General features: G+C 34.0%; 1 protein-coding gene across 2 annotated transcripts in view; it reads right to left on the bottom strand.

The window, feature by feature from the left end:
* The window catches only part of cindr (CIN85 and CD2AP related), a 73,022-nt gene extending 56,682 nt beyond the window's left edge, over positions 1-16,340 (bottom strand). For both annotated transcript variants that reach the window (XM_069824433.1, XM_069824432.1), the window contains exons 1-4: positions 16,200-16,340; positions 15,891-16,048; positions 15,227-15,278; positions 300-436 (exon numbers count right to left, since the gene is read on the bottom strand). In XM_069824433.1, coding sequence (XP_069680534.1) covers positions 300-436; positions 15,227-15,278; positions 15,891-16,048; positions 16,200-16,203 — 351 coding nt within the window. In that variant the 5' untranslated portion in view covers positions 16,204-16,340. The remainder of the gene's footprint in view (positions 1-299; positions 437-15,226; positions 15,279-15,890; positions 16,049-16,199) is intronic.
* Between the last annotated feature and the right edge of the window lie 1,238 nt (positions 16,341-17,578).

Consider the following 17,578-nt stretch of genomic DNA (forward strand, 5'->3'; position numbering starts at 1 on the left):
GTTCAAGATATAATAATAAATGAGTAAAAATAGGGATACGTTAAAAAAAATATGGGATCTGGAATTTTGCTCAGAATTAGGCAAATATACAGGATTTCCAAGGAAAGAGGGGATAGTTGATAAGTAATACAACATTTATTTCATGTTTGAACCAATTAATTTGCACACTACTGTGCTGATTTAACTCAAACCTGGCTTCTCAACCACACTCATTAAATTTACCAGTAACGCAGACAGAGTTCACAGCTTGCCCAGTTGGACTGATACAGTTAATGCAATGTTCATCTATTAATACTCACCGTTTCTCCCAATCTGCCCTTCCACCACCCTTCTTCTACTTCTGCCAAAATGTCGATAACGTCATCCACTTGTAACTTAAGCTCATCTTCATTGGCTGGCTGATAGCTGAAGAGAACTTTACATCGCCGTCCACTATCTGCAAAAAGAAGGTGAACAAATGTTTAGATAAGGTGACAAATGAAACAACACATACCATAATGTCACCAAACAGGTTGTCTCAAAGATATTAAGGATTAGCTATTTAGGAGATTAAACAATAAGTGTTGCCGCAGTTAAGACGTAACACTGCAAGCCGAAAGGTCGCGAGTTCGATTCCTGATGGGGTCATGGTTTTCCTCCACTGATCCGATCATTTCCGATCGCACTACAGCCCTAGAGTTTGGCTATTCAGCCTCAAGAAATGAGTACCAAGGGTGTTTCCTTGGGGGTACAGGTGGCAGGCATATAGGACGGAAATTCCTACTACAACCATGAATGCCTTACCCTCTTGCCAGGGCTAAGATGACGTGTCCTTAAAATGCTAAGAAGAACAGTACCTGATAATGAACATCAAATTATGTAAATTCAATATACATAACTACCCTATATCTCGCAATTTTACTCTTCCAATAAAATAGGGCACAACATTTTTATGAGTTAATGTACTGAAATTCAAAGACTCTATGACATATGTGTTCAAGATATCTGGAGTGAATAATAAAATGCAGTGCTCGAATTGAGCACATTAATATGCATAAACATGTTGCATCTTAGGGGGGAAGGTATATAACATATTGAATTTACGTTAACTTGACGTCCTTTATTTTTTTATTTTAGTAGGTTATTTTAAGACGCTTCATCAATATCTAGGTTATTTAGCGTCTGAATGAAATGAAGGTGATAATGCCGGTGAAATGAGTCCGGGGTCCAGCACCGAAAGTTACCCAGCATTTGCTCGTATTGGGTTGAGGGAAAACCCCGGAAAAAACCTCAACCAGGTATCTTTCCCCGACCGGGAATTGAACCCAGGCCACCTGGTTTCACGGCCAGACGCGCTAACCATTACTCCACAAGTGTGGACGATGTCCTTTATCATGGGCTCTTTTTTTGAGATGGCATTTCGCAAAAACCTATATAATGAGAAAGTACAGGTACATGTAGTTCAATGACACGATTTTTTTTTTATTATTCTTTCTTTGATTTATGTTGGCTGGGTGGGTTTTTCAATGCCTTTAGATAGGATCACCTGAAATCTTCCTAGAATTCTGATAATCCGATAAGACTTGAATTAAGATGAGGACATGTAAGGCAGGAATTCATTGCGGTACCAACATGATAAGGTGATAGGCATGGATGATGACTAAGTCATTCTGCGAAAGTAAGAGTTTCATTCAATCAACATGTTCACCATGTTCATGAGAGACAGATCACATAAAAGGTGAACACAAAACAAAAAAGAGCTAGAACAGGCGAAGTTGATCCCATACACTGTACAGTAAGGAAGAGAACCAGGCCATGGACGCAGGCAGGATTTTCTTCATGAGGGGAGGTATCAACTCATACTTTTTTTCAAGTAGATTGCAATAAAAAGTAAAAAAAAAAAAAAAAAAAAAAAAAAAAAATAGCATTGTTCACTGGCTCAAAAGCCTGTGAATACAGTTATTGTATTAAATTCCACAAAAATTGAACAAAATCGGAAATATGTATCATATTGTAAATTTACTGAACATTAGTTTTCACTAACTTACGTTAATAGTACATTATGCAACGAGCCTATAATGAAAGTAATTAAGAAGTGAGTATGGATATTTATGAAACGAGCGCAAGCGAGTGTCATAATTTTCATACGAGCTTCTTAATTACCATTATAGGCGAGTTTCATACGACTTTTTATGCTCGACCATATTTCTAACTTGATATTATTAATTTTTGAGCAATGTCCCATATGTTGTGAGATGTGCGCAGACGCGAAAGTATTGATTTTTTCCGAGGAACAGATGTCCACACTGACCTTGCTAGGCCATAAGAACCTACAGAGATAACATTGAAATTAAATTAGACATTGAAAAACGAGATGACAAATTGAATTTATTTGAATATTATTTACAATTAACTCTAATTATTATAGTAACAGAACATAACCTTCTGCGACAGTATTGGATTTCCAGCCTCCGTGACTTTTCACTAATTCTCTTTCGATTGCATATCCGAGAATAATCGATACTTGCGGTTTTATAACGGTAGAAAGCTGACCTGTCATTGGCTGAACAGTTGTAACCTGAGTCGTCATTGGCTGAAAGACCTGACCTTTAATGAGTAGGTGTACTTTAATGACATGCATTAAAGGTCTGCTACCAGGTGTATAATTACTACATTTCGGCATGGTCGAGCATAAAATAAATTATATTTCAGTAACGTCAGAATGCTTCCTATGAGGTTTATGAGGAGGTTGGTTGCGTCTCTTCTGATGGCTCTACTAGACGTGCTGATATCATCATAACTGATCGGCAGAAGGATAAGGGTGTCATTCTTGATCCCACAATCCATTTCGAGATGCGCAAGCAACAGCACAAGAGGTGTGTCGTGAAAAACAAGTCATATATGAGCCTTGTTGTCAGCATCTCGGAGCACAATACCACATCACACATTGGACAGTTTTTGGGCTCAAGTTTGGTGCCTGTGGCACGATCCCACGAGAAACTTTAAATCAACTTAAACAATTTAAAATTTCTGATGCAACGATTGATGCCATAGGATCTCATGTGTTAAAATAATCCTTAGCTATAATTAGTAATCATTTGTACCCAACAAACTTTTATTGTAAATGATTTCCTATGTTTTCATATCATTTATCTTAATGTTTTCATTTTCCTTTCAAATTGTCACACAATTGGTTTTCATGATTATTCTTTATGAATTGATTAGTAGGCCGATCTATTCGAACCCTTATTTAGGGTGGCTTTTTTATTAAATTTATTAAATAGCCACTCCATTATGAAGCACTCTGATATAGTTTGTAAATTTCTTCTACTCACTGTGAATTGCATTTCCTAAAAGATCTATTTTATGTGGTTTTGCAAGAAAAGCTCAAATGACTTCCCACAATCTTCCCTATGGGCGCCCATGAACGAGGCAGATGAGCAGGAAAGGAAGGGAAACGGGCATAGAAAGAGCTCAGAAAATGGAAGTGGAGGAGTAGGAGAAGAAGAGAAAATGGCAATAATAAAAGGAAGAAAATAAAAAAAAACAGTAGAAAATATAGTAGCAAGAGAAGACAGATGATACACGGACAGGAAGAGAAGGTATAAAAAAAAGATATATACATATATATTCTTGTATGAGGTCTTGCCATCCTCATTGAATAATGAATGACTGTAAGTAGCCATACAATATGAGAGGAGTTTGGCAGGCACCGTGGATCGTGTCCCGGTATGGCTCAGATGGAAAGAGCGCACAGCTGAGAAGTCCCGGGTTCGATTCCTGATGCCGGAACAAACTTTTCTCAAATTAATAGATAAAAAGAAGAGGTAAATAAGAAAAAGATATGGAAGAGAAGGGGAAGGAAATGAGAAGGAGGAAAGGCGAAAATGGAGGAGCAAGAGAAGAAGAGAAATAGGATCAGAATAAAGGAAACGAGAAGCTTGACAGGGGAAGAACTAGAGAAAGAAATCAGAGAAAAAAGAAAGAAGAGCAAAAAAGTGGCAAAAAATGGGATAAGAAAGAGGATCAAAAAGTGTCAGAGGACATACAAGAAGATTATGAGAGAGGACAAGAAAATATTTTATTTAGATAACCTGACAGGATTAAGGTTTTTGTCATCCAGCCTGCTGTCAAAAAATCTGAAAGTTAGAATTTATAAAACAGTTATATTACCGGCTGTTCTTTATGGTTGTGAAACTTGGACTCTCACTTTGAGAGAGGAAAATAGGTTAAGGGTGTTTGAGAATAAGGTTCTTAGGAAAATATTTGGGGCTAAGAGGGATGAAGTTACAGGAGAATGGAGAAAGTTACACAACGCAGAACTGCACGCATTGTATTCTTCACCTGACATAATTAGGAACATTAAATCCAGACGTTTGAGATGGGCAGGACATGTAGCACGTATGGGCGAATCCAGAAATGCATATAGGGTGTTAGTTGGGAGGCCGGAGGGAAAAAGACCTTTGGGGAGGCCGAGACGTAGATGGGACGATAATATTAAAGTGGATTTGAGGGAGGTGGGATATAATGATAGAGACTGGATTAATCTTGCTCAGGATAGGGACCTATGGCAGGCTTATGTGAGGGCAGCAATGAACCTTCGGGTTCCTTAAAAGCCAGTAAGTAAGTATGACAGGATTAAGGTCATAAGGCCTTCTCTTCCATCCTACCAGAAAAACAAAAGAAAAAAAAAAGAGTAATTGAGGTGATTAACGCACTTAGGCAAGAACAGTCCATTGTGGTTCCAGAGAAACCGCAATGGGTGACCAGCTAAATGTATTATTACTTCAGATGGTCAAGAAATTGTTAAGTTTAAACAGTTACAGAAACCAGGTGACCAGAAATTTAGTACTACTTCAGGTGATCAAGAAATTGTTAAGTTTAAACAGTTACACAAACCAGGTGACCAGAAATTTAGTACTACTTCAGGTGATCAAGAAATTGTTAAGTTTAAACAGTTACAGAAACCAGGTGACCAGAAATTTAGTACTACTTCAGGTGATCAAGAAATTGTTAAGTTTAAACAGTTACAGAAACCAGGTGACCAGAAATTTAGTACTACTTCAGGTGATCAAGAAATTGTTAAGTTTAAACAGTTACAGAAACCAGGTGACCAGAAATTTAGTACTACTTCAGGTGGTCAAGAAATTGTTAAGTTTAAACAGTTACAGAAACCAGGTGACCAGAAATTTATTATTACTTCAGGTGGCCAAGAAATTGTTAAGTTTAAACAGTTACAGAAACCAGGTGACCAGAAATTTATTATTACTTCAGGTGGTCAAGAAATTGTTAAGTTTAATCAGTTACACAAACCAGGTGACCAGAAATTTAGTACTACTTCAGGTGATCAAGAAATTGTTAAGTTTAAACAGTTACAGAAACCAGGTGACCAGAAATTTATTATTACTTCAGGTGGTCAAGAAATTGTTAAGTTTAAACAGTTACAGAAACCAGGTGACCAGAAATTTAGTACTACTTCAGGTGATCAAGAAATTGTTAAGTTTAAACAGTTACAGAAACCAGGTGACCAGAAATTTAGTACTACTTCAGGTGGTCAAGAAATTGTTAAGTTTAAACAGTTACAGAAACCAGGTGACCAGAAATTTAGTACTACTTCAGGTGATCAAGAAATTGTTAAGTTTAAACAGTTACAGAAACCAGGTGACCAGAAATTTTGTACTACTTCAGGTGGTCAAGAAATTGTTAAGTTTAAACAGTTACAGAAACCAGGTGACCAGAAATTTAGTACTACTTCAGGTGATCAAGAAATTGTTAAGTTTAAAGTGAAAGATAAAACACGAAATGGCATCTTTACACTTTGATAACCAACTCATTGACGTGGGAGCTACAATCAATCTGACAACAGCATTACACCGTCATTATCACATCATACTTTGCAAAACATTTCTTATCTATCATGTATCTATATGTAGGTATGTGTGCAGTACAGAACTTTATGTGCCTTGTTTGCTGTATATGGGCAGACACATATTCAATCTAACCTCATACATCAGTTTGAATACTGATATCTCCATATCAACATCACCACACATCTAGAAACGGCAGTGGTGATGCTGCTTTGTGTAAATGTGTACATCTGGCTACTAGTAACTTATAAGGGAAACATTAATGAGGCCACATCGAAACCTCTCCTCAAACTCCATGCACGCACAAGCACACACATACACACAGCAAATAGATAAATATAAAAAAAAAAAATTAACTGCTCACACTAACTTCAAGTTTTTTTTTTTTTCTAAAGCCATATGAAGCCAGTTGTGAAGACCAATTTACCGACAGAGTCATTGTCCAGGGTGTGTCATAGGACCTAGACTATGTTACACTGCAATGAGATGAGATGATGATGGAGATTTGTTAAGAAGCCACAGGGGAACTGAAGCTTCTGGAGGAAACCCCTGTGTTATCTGGACCACGGGCTACCCAATGCAAATTATAAATCGGGGTTACTCATGGATTGATTGCTGGAATTTTCCTGGATTATCAGGAAATCAGTCCTCTATGCAGGAATAGTACAATATGCAACGAGCCTACAATGGTAGTAATTAAGACGCGAATATGTTTATGAAATGAGCGCAAGTGAGTTTCATAATTTTCATACGAGCGTCTTAATTACAATTACAGTGAAACCTCTCCTTACCGACACCTCCAAGATACGGACAGATTTTTATGTCCCAACTGAAATAATATAGAAATAATGATCAATTAAACTCTCATTTACGGACACTCTCAGACACGGACACGGACAGCTGTTTCACAGTCCTAAAGCTTGCTTTACCTCCTGACTGCGGACAGAACTTGGATTTCAAGATCTAATGTGTTACAGAAATGAACAATTTAGTTTTGAGAACTGTACAAAAATTCCTTAACATGAAAGAAGACAATAAGGGTCTTGTAGGTTACCACTAGCCCAGCTGGCTACCCTTTGTTAGCTGGAAGCGAGTAGATAAAGTCATAAAATTTAACCTGTCTGATGGGTCCAAGCTTTTCGCGATCGTGAAATTGTATTCAACATCTGATAGGATTAGTAGGATTATTCTCTTCACTTCAATCAGTTGTTCTGTTGCGAGAGACATGGCACCTGAACGTAAAGGTTAAATTGAAAACTGTAAATTAACTATAGACCTGGAATAAAATTGCATGGCACAGCACAGTACTGTTTTTTTTTTCTTTTTCGGTCTTATCTACTGTAGTTCGTAGTTGCAAAGAATTTACTGTAGTAGACTGTATTTAGAATTAAACTACAGTAGGCCTAATACATTTCATTTAAGCGTGAAGGGATACATAATGCATATTATAAATTTACTGTTAGATTGGGGAGCCTCCCTCCCAATAAAGGACACTTCCCAAATGCGGACAGATTGTTACGTCCCTTCGATGTCCGTAAATGAGAGGTTTCACTGTATAGGCAAGTTTCATACGACTTTTTATGCTCGACCATATTTCTAACTTGAAATTATTCATAAGTATTCATGTTATTGTTATCTAAGTGAGGAGCGGAACTGACCTACCTCGTAAATTGTGAGATGTGCGCAGACGCGAAAGTATTGATATTTTCCGAGAGTAAAAGAAACATTTATCTTGATATAACCTTGAAATTGAATTATACATTGAAAAACGAGATGACAAATTGAATTTATTTGATTATTATTTACAATTAACGCTAATTAGTATAGTAACAGAACTGACTTTATTTTAAATGTAGGTTATTTATTGTGCAATTCGTGAAATCGATACTTGCGCTTTCATATGGTGCTTTCTGATTGGCGGAACACCTGAACTTTAATGAATAGGTGTACTTTAATGAGGTCCATTAAAGGGCTGCTACCAGGTGTATAATTACTACATTTCGGCATGGTCGAGCATAAAAAATTAAATTGTTTTCAGGACACAATGTCCGGAATTTTGTTCATTGCAATATTATATTCCGAAATTTCGTATTGATATTTCATTATTAGAGATCCAACGTAGTTTGCAATGGCTACCAAAGATATTTTATAATTATATGATATACTTTTTGGTGAACAGAAGTGTAAGATAGAACACAGAAGCAAGTTTGTGGCGCTCATTGGTGACATGGCTTGATAGTAAATCAGCATTTGAATAACTTGAGTGATTCTGATGTGCATCTCTTTACAAAGGGAGCACTGAATATGTATCAGAGGGCCATTGACTACAAAAATGCTTTGATTACTATTCTTCACTTCTTAAGAAAATCACTTTTCTAAGCCTTAATGATACTTTCACATTCAGTGTCCTTACTGAAATTGTGAATATATTGCACGTTAATACAGAACTGGTCTTTGAAAATGGTGATGCATTGTACCAAGAGTATTGCCTATTGAAAAAAAGTTCTATCAACTCCTCAAGAGATGCTCTTCCAATTAGCAATGTTTATGTGGAGCAAGCTTTTTAAAAAAATAAAGAAACCGGATGAGGCCAGAACTTGTAAAATCAGAACTCTTAGTAAAGACGAACTTTATTATGTCATGTAGAGAATTTTTTTATTATATTTCAACAAACAAAGAACTAATAAACAAAAACAAAGGAAGCAACAAGTATTCTTTTAAACAATGTTAATGTAGTGAGTGTAGAGACATGTATACTTATCAACCCCTGTGCTTTTCAATGTGTACAGATTTATGGGATGTTCTTTAATATAGGGCTACACTGCTACAACCAAATAATAACACGAAGGTAATTCTAATTGATTAATTGAGCGTCAAAATACAAATGTATTTACACTGAAATTCATTATAAGTTTATGTGCTTTTTTATTTTTTTAATGTGTCCTGAATTTTCGTCCTCTAAGAGTTGGCAACCTTAGTCCAGTCAAAAAAGTTGAATTATTGAATTAGGAAACAACGGCACATACTTGGATTCAGGAATTAGATTAGAGTTCTCCAAAAGTTCCGTAAGTTTACAATTTAAGTTCATTTTCTTCTTTATTAATAATTTTATTGATTCATAAGGAAATGCAGTACGTAATAAAATAAAAATGGTTCCGCAAAATTAATAAGGAGGTTTTAAAGTACTAAACACTCTGTTATAAGAGAATGCTTTCCAAAAGTACATGAAATGTAGAGGAATTATTTCATGTGCACCTATTTGTAGCCCTATAACCTCTAAACTTTCGATTTGATACTTGTCAATATAATATCATATTGTAGGGCGAATAATATTAAAGTTATCCTATTCATTCAAGCAAGAGTTTTAAAGTTTATATGTGACTAACAGATAACACTTATCCTATTGATTCGAACAAGAGTTTTATAATCAATTTAAGTGTGAATGATGTATGCCCTAACACTTATCCTATATGATTCAAGCAGACTCAGGCAAGAGCTTTATGATTTAAATGTGAATAAGATAGCCTATAAAATATATCCTATTCAATCAAGCAAGAGTTTTATATTAGTTTCAGGATAATTTAAATGTGAATAATATTACAATAAAGATTTTATATTAATTTCAAAGTAATTCATGCATGACTAATCTATACTAATAATAAATCTGTAGCCGAAATTTTTCTGGTAATTTTCGATTTTCCAAAAATAATTGGTCCTAACATATATAATTAACCACCCTGAAACCGAAAATAGCTTTTTTGAAATTTTTGTTTGTATGTCTGTCTGTCTGTCTGTATGTTTGTTACCTTTTCACGTGATAATGGCTGAACTGATTTCGATGAAAATTGGAATATAAATTAAGTTCGTTGTAACTTAGATTTTAGGCTATATGGCATTCAAAATACTTTATTTAAAAGGGGGTTATAAGGGGGTCTGAATTAAATAAATCGAAATATCTCGCTTATTATTGATTTTTGTGAAAAATGTTACATAACAAAAGTTTCTTTAAAAATAATTTGCGATAAGTTTTATTCCTTGAAAATGTTTGATAGGACTGATATTTAATGAGATAAATGAGTTTTAAAATTAAAATAACTGCCATCTAAGGCCGTGTAATGAATTAAAAAACAAATGACTTCGTCTATAAGGGGCCTTGGACAGCAACAATCGAAAGTTATGAAAGACAGCCTACAGATAATGTTTCTGCATTTCTATGAAGTAATATCGGAAGCTAAATTAACCTATTTGTATAATTAATTATTAATTCACCATTGGAAAGTGAAGTTTCTCTAGATGGACATAATGCTATAATGTTATCACAGTAACTTCTCTGGATCAAAATGATCGCATTTTAATTTTTTAATTGAATTTAAATTAAGTAACATAATAAACGATTTATCCTTCTATCAAACACGAATGTTCCCTGGATCAAATATCCTATTTTAATTATATAATTACTTTATATTTATTTCTAACGGGTGCAGTGGAGCGCACGGGTATGGCTAGTACCTATAATAAATATTCCATTAAATCAAGCAAAGGTTTTATATTAATTTCAAGAATAGTATTACAATTATCCTGTTCATACAAAGCAAGAGTTTTATAATTTAAATGTGAATAATACTACAGTTGTCCTGTTCATCCAAAGCAAAAGTTTTTAATTTTAAAATAATTTAAACGTGAATAATATTACAATTATCTTATCCATCCAAGCAAGTGTTATATTACTTTCAGAATAATTTAAACATGAATAACATATTTTACAATTCTCCCATTCATTCAAGCCAGACTTATATTAATTTCAAAACAATTTCAATGCCAATAATATATTACAATTATTATATTCAATCAAGCAAGATTGTAATATTACTTTCAGAACAATTCAAATGTGAATAATATTACAATTTTAGCCTTCAATTCACTCAGGTAAGAGTCTTATATGCATTTAAGCAAGAATTTTATATTATATTCAAAATAACGTGTATGTGAATAATATTAAGCATTATAACAATAATCACACTCTTCATTCAGGGAATAGTTTTATATTAATTCCAAAATGATTTATATGTGAGTAATACAACAATATTATGATATTCATTAATTTTTTTTATAATTTATGTGTACGTAATACTACAACTATCTAATTATTTAAGCAACAAAAGATTTATATTATTTTCAAATAATTTATGTGTGAACAATACAACAATTTTATTATCACATTCATTCAAGCAAACGTTTTATATTAATTTCAAACTAATTCATTCCTATTCATTCATGCAATGTATTACTTCCAAATAATTTCTAAAATAAGCTTAATGCGAGCCCTATTCATTCAAGGAAGTGTTCCATATTATTTTCAAAATAATTTGTATTCAAGAAAAGTTGCAATAAAAAAGAATATTATATTATTTTCATAATATAGTATTTGAATAATACCGTAATTGCAATAAGCATTCAAGAAAGATTACGCTATTTTTAAAATAGCTTACATGTAAATGACATTTATTTACCCGACTCACTAAAAAAGTATGCTATTCTATATATTCACTAAGAACAGCTGCCTCAAATATTGGTATTTTCAACACATACCCACTGTGCAAGGATTTTCCTTGAACTATCTAATAGTGTACAGATAACACTTCATGTTAGCGTTATTTATTCAGGAATTTCAACGATATTACTCACCCAGTTTACTGTTCAAGGTCAGTTAAGTTTATCTATTGTAAATAACTAAAACCTCAAGCAGCAACAGTCTAACATGGGGCCTTACTTTCTGTCAGCAGCTTAAAATAGCCTTACACTAACCAAATTTATCTACAATCTGATATCTGTCAACAAATTATTTTGTGTGTGTTACGTAAACAATCTTATTGACCATAATAATGTTGGACAAATTTCATATAAATATATTCACCAGATCATACAATGTGTTTTATACATAAAAAGAGTGAAAAAAAAAAATGTATGGAATATTGTTATTGTTGTTATAACTTTTAGTTTCACAGTAAAATGTTATATACAAAAGTTGTTAGAAACAAATCAAGTAGGCTAACATTATACCAGCGTCATACAAAAAAATTATTCAGGTATACAGAATGTTAGGAATACAAAAATTATGATGTATAAAATTCTTATAAGGTCTGTACTATCTTACGCATCTGAGACTTGGTCATTGTCGAAGTCAGATGCGACATTATTATGTACATTTGAAAGAAAGATTCTTAGGCAAATCTTTGGACCAGTTAGAGAAAATGGAACATGGAGAAGAAGATATAATTTCGAACTGTACAGATTATATAATGAGCCGGACATTGTTAAATTCATAAAAATAAGAAGATTGGATTGGGCCGGGCATGTTGTGAGAATGCAAGATGATAGAGTTGTGAAGAGAGTTTTTAAATTTATTCCAATGGAAAGAAGGAGGGTTAGGAGACCGAGATTGAGATGGGAAGACTGTGTGATGGATGACATCAAGACTTTGGGTGTTAGAAATTGGAGAAGTTTGGCATTGGATAGGGAGGAATGGTGAATACTTCTGAAGAAGGCCAGGGCCCATGAAGGGCTGTCGTGCCATTAATGATGATGATACAGAATGTTACAAAAATATATTAGGCCTACTTATAGGCCTACTATATTAATGAAATTCAATTTAGAATATTTTCTGTTAAGTTTATCTATACAGGCTTGAACATCTATGGTCATATTGTGTCTTTTATGCTCTGTCAGTAGGCCAGTTTTACTATTGTTGAATTACTGTGTGTTGTTGATGGTTGTGTTCATGTTACTGATTTAGATTTTGATTAATATTTATGATATTGGTGATTGTAGCGGTGATGAATCATTATATGTAAATTTCCAATTCGACATTTGCCTTTTGTGACAAGAAAACCATGAAAAACCCTAGTCAGATTGGCCGGCCACTGGGTTTGAAGCCAGGACCTCCTGAATGCAGGTCTCAAACATTACCATCTGAGCCAACTCACTCGGTAATATATATAGAATTATTGCACTGCAATTTATAGTTTAGTGTTTGTATCGAGTAATATGGGCTACCTCTGTTGGGGGGGGCAGTTTGAATAAATAAAAAAATTATGTATATTCTCAAATAGGTCTACGTTAATTTTCCTTTCTTTTTAAGTTGCAAATATTTGCATTAGACTCTAGCCTTATTATAATAAGAAATGGTATGAGAACGCAGTAATAATATAAAAAAAAGTATCTTGGTTTCTAACATTCAAACTTCATTTAACAATTCTTCAAGCACACACAATTCTCATAGACAAGGTTACCTCACTTCTGCAATGGTACACACATCCTCGAAATTTGAAAAAAATCTAAAATTTTTATTCATTTCATGAAATTTCAACCAGTGTATGGGACCATCCCCAACCAGCCTTGTGATGAATTTGGGGAGCTACAATAGCTAGAGAAATCTGGTTCTGAAAACCAGCTACAATGACTCATTCCACTTTACCCTTCTTCACTTTTGGCTCAGTTTTTGGCGGTTCATTTGTATGCTTTCTTTCACCCCATGCTCTTGTTCATCCAGCTCCTGATTTCAGCATATTTTCTAGCAAAACACTTTTCAACAATATAATTTCACTCACTGGATTCGATACTGGTTTCACAATACTACACAGAAGATACACTGCCTGCTGGGAGCCCCATTAGCAATAATTTATGCATTAATCTGTGGAAATTCAGCGTTATTTGAAAGTAAAAGATAATTTACCATCACCTTGAGTTGCTGGATATTCATCTCAATGATACACAAGGCCTCGAGAAGAGACTATTAATGACTAAAGAACAAAATGGCGTTTATATTTTAATTTTAGATTACTTCAATTCTATTTTGTATAAGTAGACCTTATTCCTCCATTATGTAGTGTAAATGTCTTATTAACAGTTTCAGCAATCTCAGAAATGTCCTGCTTTTAACAAACCCATGTATTCATATTAACTACTAAAATTAGTTTTCCAGTTTTACTTTGTTTTGCTTTTTTTGTTTTTGTTTTTTTTTTTTTTCGTGTAGAATAAAACAACTTGCTTTGGCTGATATCAGCGAATTGAAACAAATGGCTGCATGTCAGGAGTTCACATGGTAAATTTAAGTCAAAGATCTTAGCTTTGGCAAAGATATACGTTCTTAATGTTCACTTCAGTTTTCTTGCTGTAGGCTAATACAAAAAAAAATAAAGATGCATCTACATGGTTCAATTTTTCATGTGTTTACACATATGCAATTCTGGGGAGAATACTGAAAGAATCAAGTTGAAAACGAACGCTCAATTTAAAAAAAAAACACGCACACACACAAATTATTAAATAATTACGTTAAATATCAATCCAATACTTAGACCTACTAGATTCGCAAAACTGAGGTTGAACACTCCATAGGCACTCATATTTGTGACAATCTTCAATAAAGCTAATTATACTTGCCGCCATTTTCAGCTTAAAAGGTCTGCCATCACCAAACAAAAGAATTTTCAGTTTATTCACGGCCACCTAAAACAATCAGCTGCTCGCTACATGCTGCTGTTGAACGAAATAACGCATAATATACCCACCGGTGATGGGTAGCTTTCAACTGCTGCATGCCCTTTCATTTTTAGTGGAAAAAAGCATGCACAATTAAATGTGTTTCAGTCATTCTTGTATGCATTGCTTGAATGCTTAAAGTTGAAAGAAAAGTTGAACCGTGTAGCTGCATCTTAAGAGAAGCAATAGGTGTTTCCTTGGAAGTGGGGTCCGACTAAAATGTCTGTCACAGAATTTTGTTTCACTGCGTTTGACCCATACCTTACCTAAAGAAATTTCACTTCAGTAAATAAAAATTTCGATTAAGAGTTTTACTTTAAAAAAAGTTATCCTACTAAGTCTGTAGCCATGAATATTTTAATTCAACTCTACAGGCATTCGTACATCACATTTTATTTCTGAATCATGGTTAGGAATAATGTCACAGAGTACCTAACTGCAAATATTAATCAACGGTAAACATTCTATCCCTTCCATGCCCTCAACTTTCAACAGCAATAGTTGAAACATCCTGCCAGCTACTGGTAATGCTCAAACCAAAGCAGCTTAAGTACTAAATTCTGTATCACTGAAGTACTAAATTCTATATCGCACATAAATGAATATTAAAAACCAAAATAACCTATCACACATGATTAAACACAAAATATGTGAAAAGCGTCACGAAAAGAAAAGAGGATGGGGGTGACTTCTCATAATTCTCAAATGAAATCAAAGAAAGTGACTAAAAATAATGTTTCAATTTTTTTAAATTCTCCACTAAAATATATATAACAATACTTATTGACATCATCCCTTTTTCGTTACACTTTTCTTATTACGTAACTGTTTTCACTTACTTGATCTTACTGTCACAGCATTTGAATCTTTCGTACTGTCAGACTCTGAAACCTGAAATAAAGGAAATTGTTCAATTTAATGGTCGTGTCTATCTAATAGAACAAATTAAATTACTGGCATATATACGAGTTATCAGGTTTACCACGTAGTCTTTTAATTTACGACGGATTCTACGTCACTTGGTAGACTCTGACAGTTTACAAAGTGGAAAATAGGCCTAGTGACAATCACTCTATTAGATAATTAGAATTATGATGCTGAGAGGAACTATTTAATATGCCAATCTTAAGATATAACATGTGTATTCTATTAAGAAATTCTGCAGTTCCCTTAAGTGAAAATATGAAATACGCATTCTGACAAGAATTGAAAGACAAATGCAACCTGGGTATACCGCAATCTGTTTTGCGAGATAATAAAATACATATTTATTACCTCTCTAGAGTTAATACTATCTGGAGAGATACAATAGTTGTTACACAATTGGAACAAACATACATTTTTATACATTGCTCATTCACAGTGTTAAGAATATTATGCCATCATTTAATAATTAGAAATATAGGCTATAAAAGAAATATAACGATAGACGGTACGATATTATCTGGCGAGTTATGACATATAAAGTGTGTGAATATTTATATTTTTATCTGAAATACTTACTTTCACGAAATTATCAGGAAACATTCCTCGTTTTCCATTCAACGTGCCTTCCCACCAACCACCTGGCTGTGTTTTGATGTTTGTAATAACGTCTCCTTTTCGTAACGTTAGTTCGTCAGTTTCTTGAGCTACATAATCAAATTCGACCACCGCTTCCACTGAAAAGAGACATTTATTGTGGATTTAAAGGTGTGTACCACGTCTTGGCAACTTTCCATTTCATGCAAATGTCAAACAAACAAGAAACTTACAACATTCAACTCGATACCAAACAGATTTTCTATGTACTTCATGTACAATATTGCTTACCCATGTTATATTCGTATTCACGTAAATGTTTTCGTATTAAGGTGAGTGATAACAATTTTTGAGCGGTGCATTCAAAACTCTAATCTACCATTACAGTACCTACAAAGTGCCCTGCCCTAAATGATATCATACGTAAACAACTTGACATATTCGCCATGTACACAAATGATGGCACGAGCGCTTACTGATTTCCACTCCCATATCTATTTCTCCGCGGTGACGCCATTTTACTGCTGTGGATCGTTGATACTTTCTCATTGGATTTTTTTGTGACGAAACAAAGAGATTTCAATAATATCCCATAGAGGACGGTACAAAGCAACATTTTTGTGCTACCATCTATACGCCAGTCTAGTATATACGGTCACGAAGCTTGAGTTGTGAGAGTGCTAGGAATGATAGATTGTGCCAGTACTATTTCGCATTGTCTGTAATGAGGCGATATTAGCGATCCTAGTGGTTAGCAACTATCTATGGATTCATATTTGCTACGTATTGAGCTTTGTGACTGTATATACTAGACTGTGTATACGCTATCCTCCCAATTGAGTGCAGAAACAATAGATGAGAAATTTTCACACTACTTCAAACACCTTATTGGCATTGGCAATTATGCAGAGCAGGACCATTAGATGTTGATTATCTCCTAAATTCAGATCTATAATATATTTAAGAATAATGTTTGGACAAAAAAAGACATGGCATTCACAAAAATTCCAATGACTGAGTGAACAGACCTACATCTTTGTTTTATACATTTTATTGTCATTTTTCCATCATTAGCAAGGTGTGGGCCTGAAGAAAATAATAATTGGGCGTGGTAATTGGGCCCTTTGAGTAAAAAAATAAAAATCAATACTACCTTAATTGCAATAATAATAGCAACAACAGTAATAGTAATAACAACAGCAGTAGTAGCAATAATAATAATAATAATAACAACAACAACAACAACAATACACCTCTTCAATGTTAAATGCAGGGACGAGTTTCATTATTCACACTCACGCATTTATTAACATTCTTCCCACAAATTCTAGTCTCTAAGAGAGGAACTTTTCAGCACTTTGAGAAGCCAAAATAATTAACTGTCTTCAAAATCCATCTCCCCAAATTTCATGTTCACTATTCATAATCATTAAATGATTTAAGCCTGACTGTGGCGTGCAATTTCTTACCAGTAATTCATCTTTTATTAATATTACCGGTACATAGCTTGGAAAATGAACATTCTCCAAATGTATTGGTCACAAAAATGTAAAAAAAAATTCTCATAGCAATTTCCATACTGGGGAATGCTGACAAAATATTCTCGTTTTTCAAATAGCCCAACTGTGTACAGGTTGTGAATATTAAGATCTTTATAATCCTGATCATCT

This window comes from Periplaneta americana, chromosome 4 (genome assembly GCF_040183065.1).
Source record: "Periplaneta americana isolate PAMFEO1 chromosome 4, P.americana_PAMFEO1_priV1, whole genome shotgun sequence".
Lineage (NCBI taxonomy): Eukaryota > Metazoa > Arthropoda > Insecta > Blattodea > Blattidae > Periplaneta > Periplaneta americana.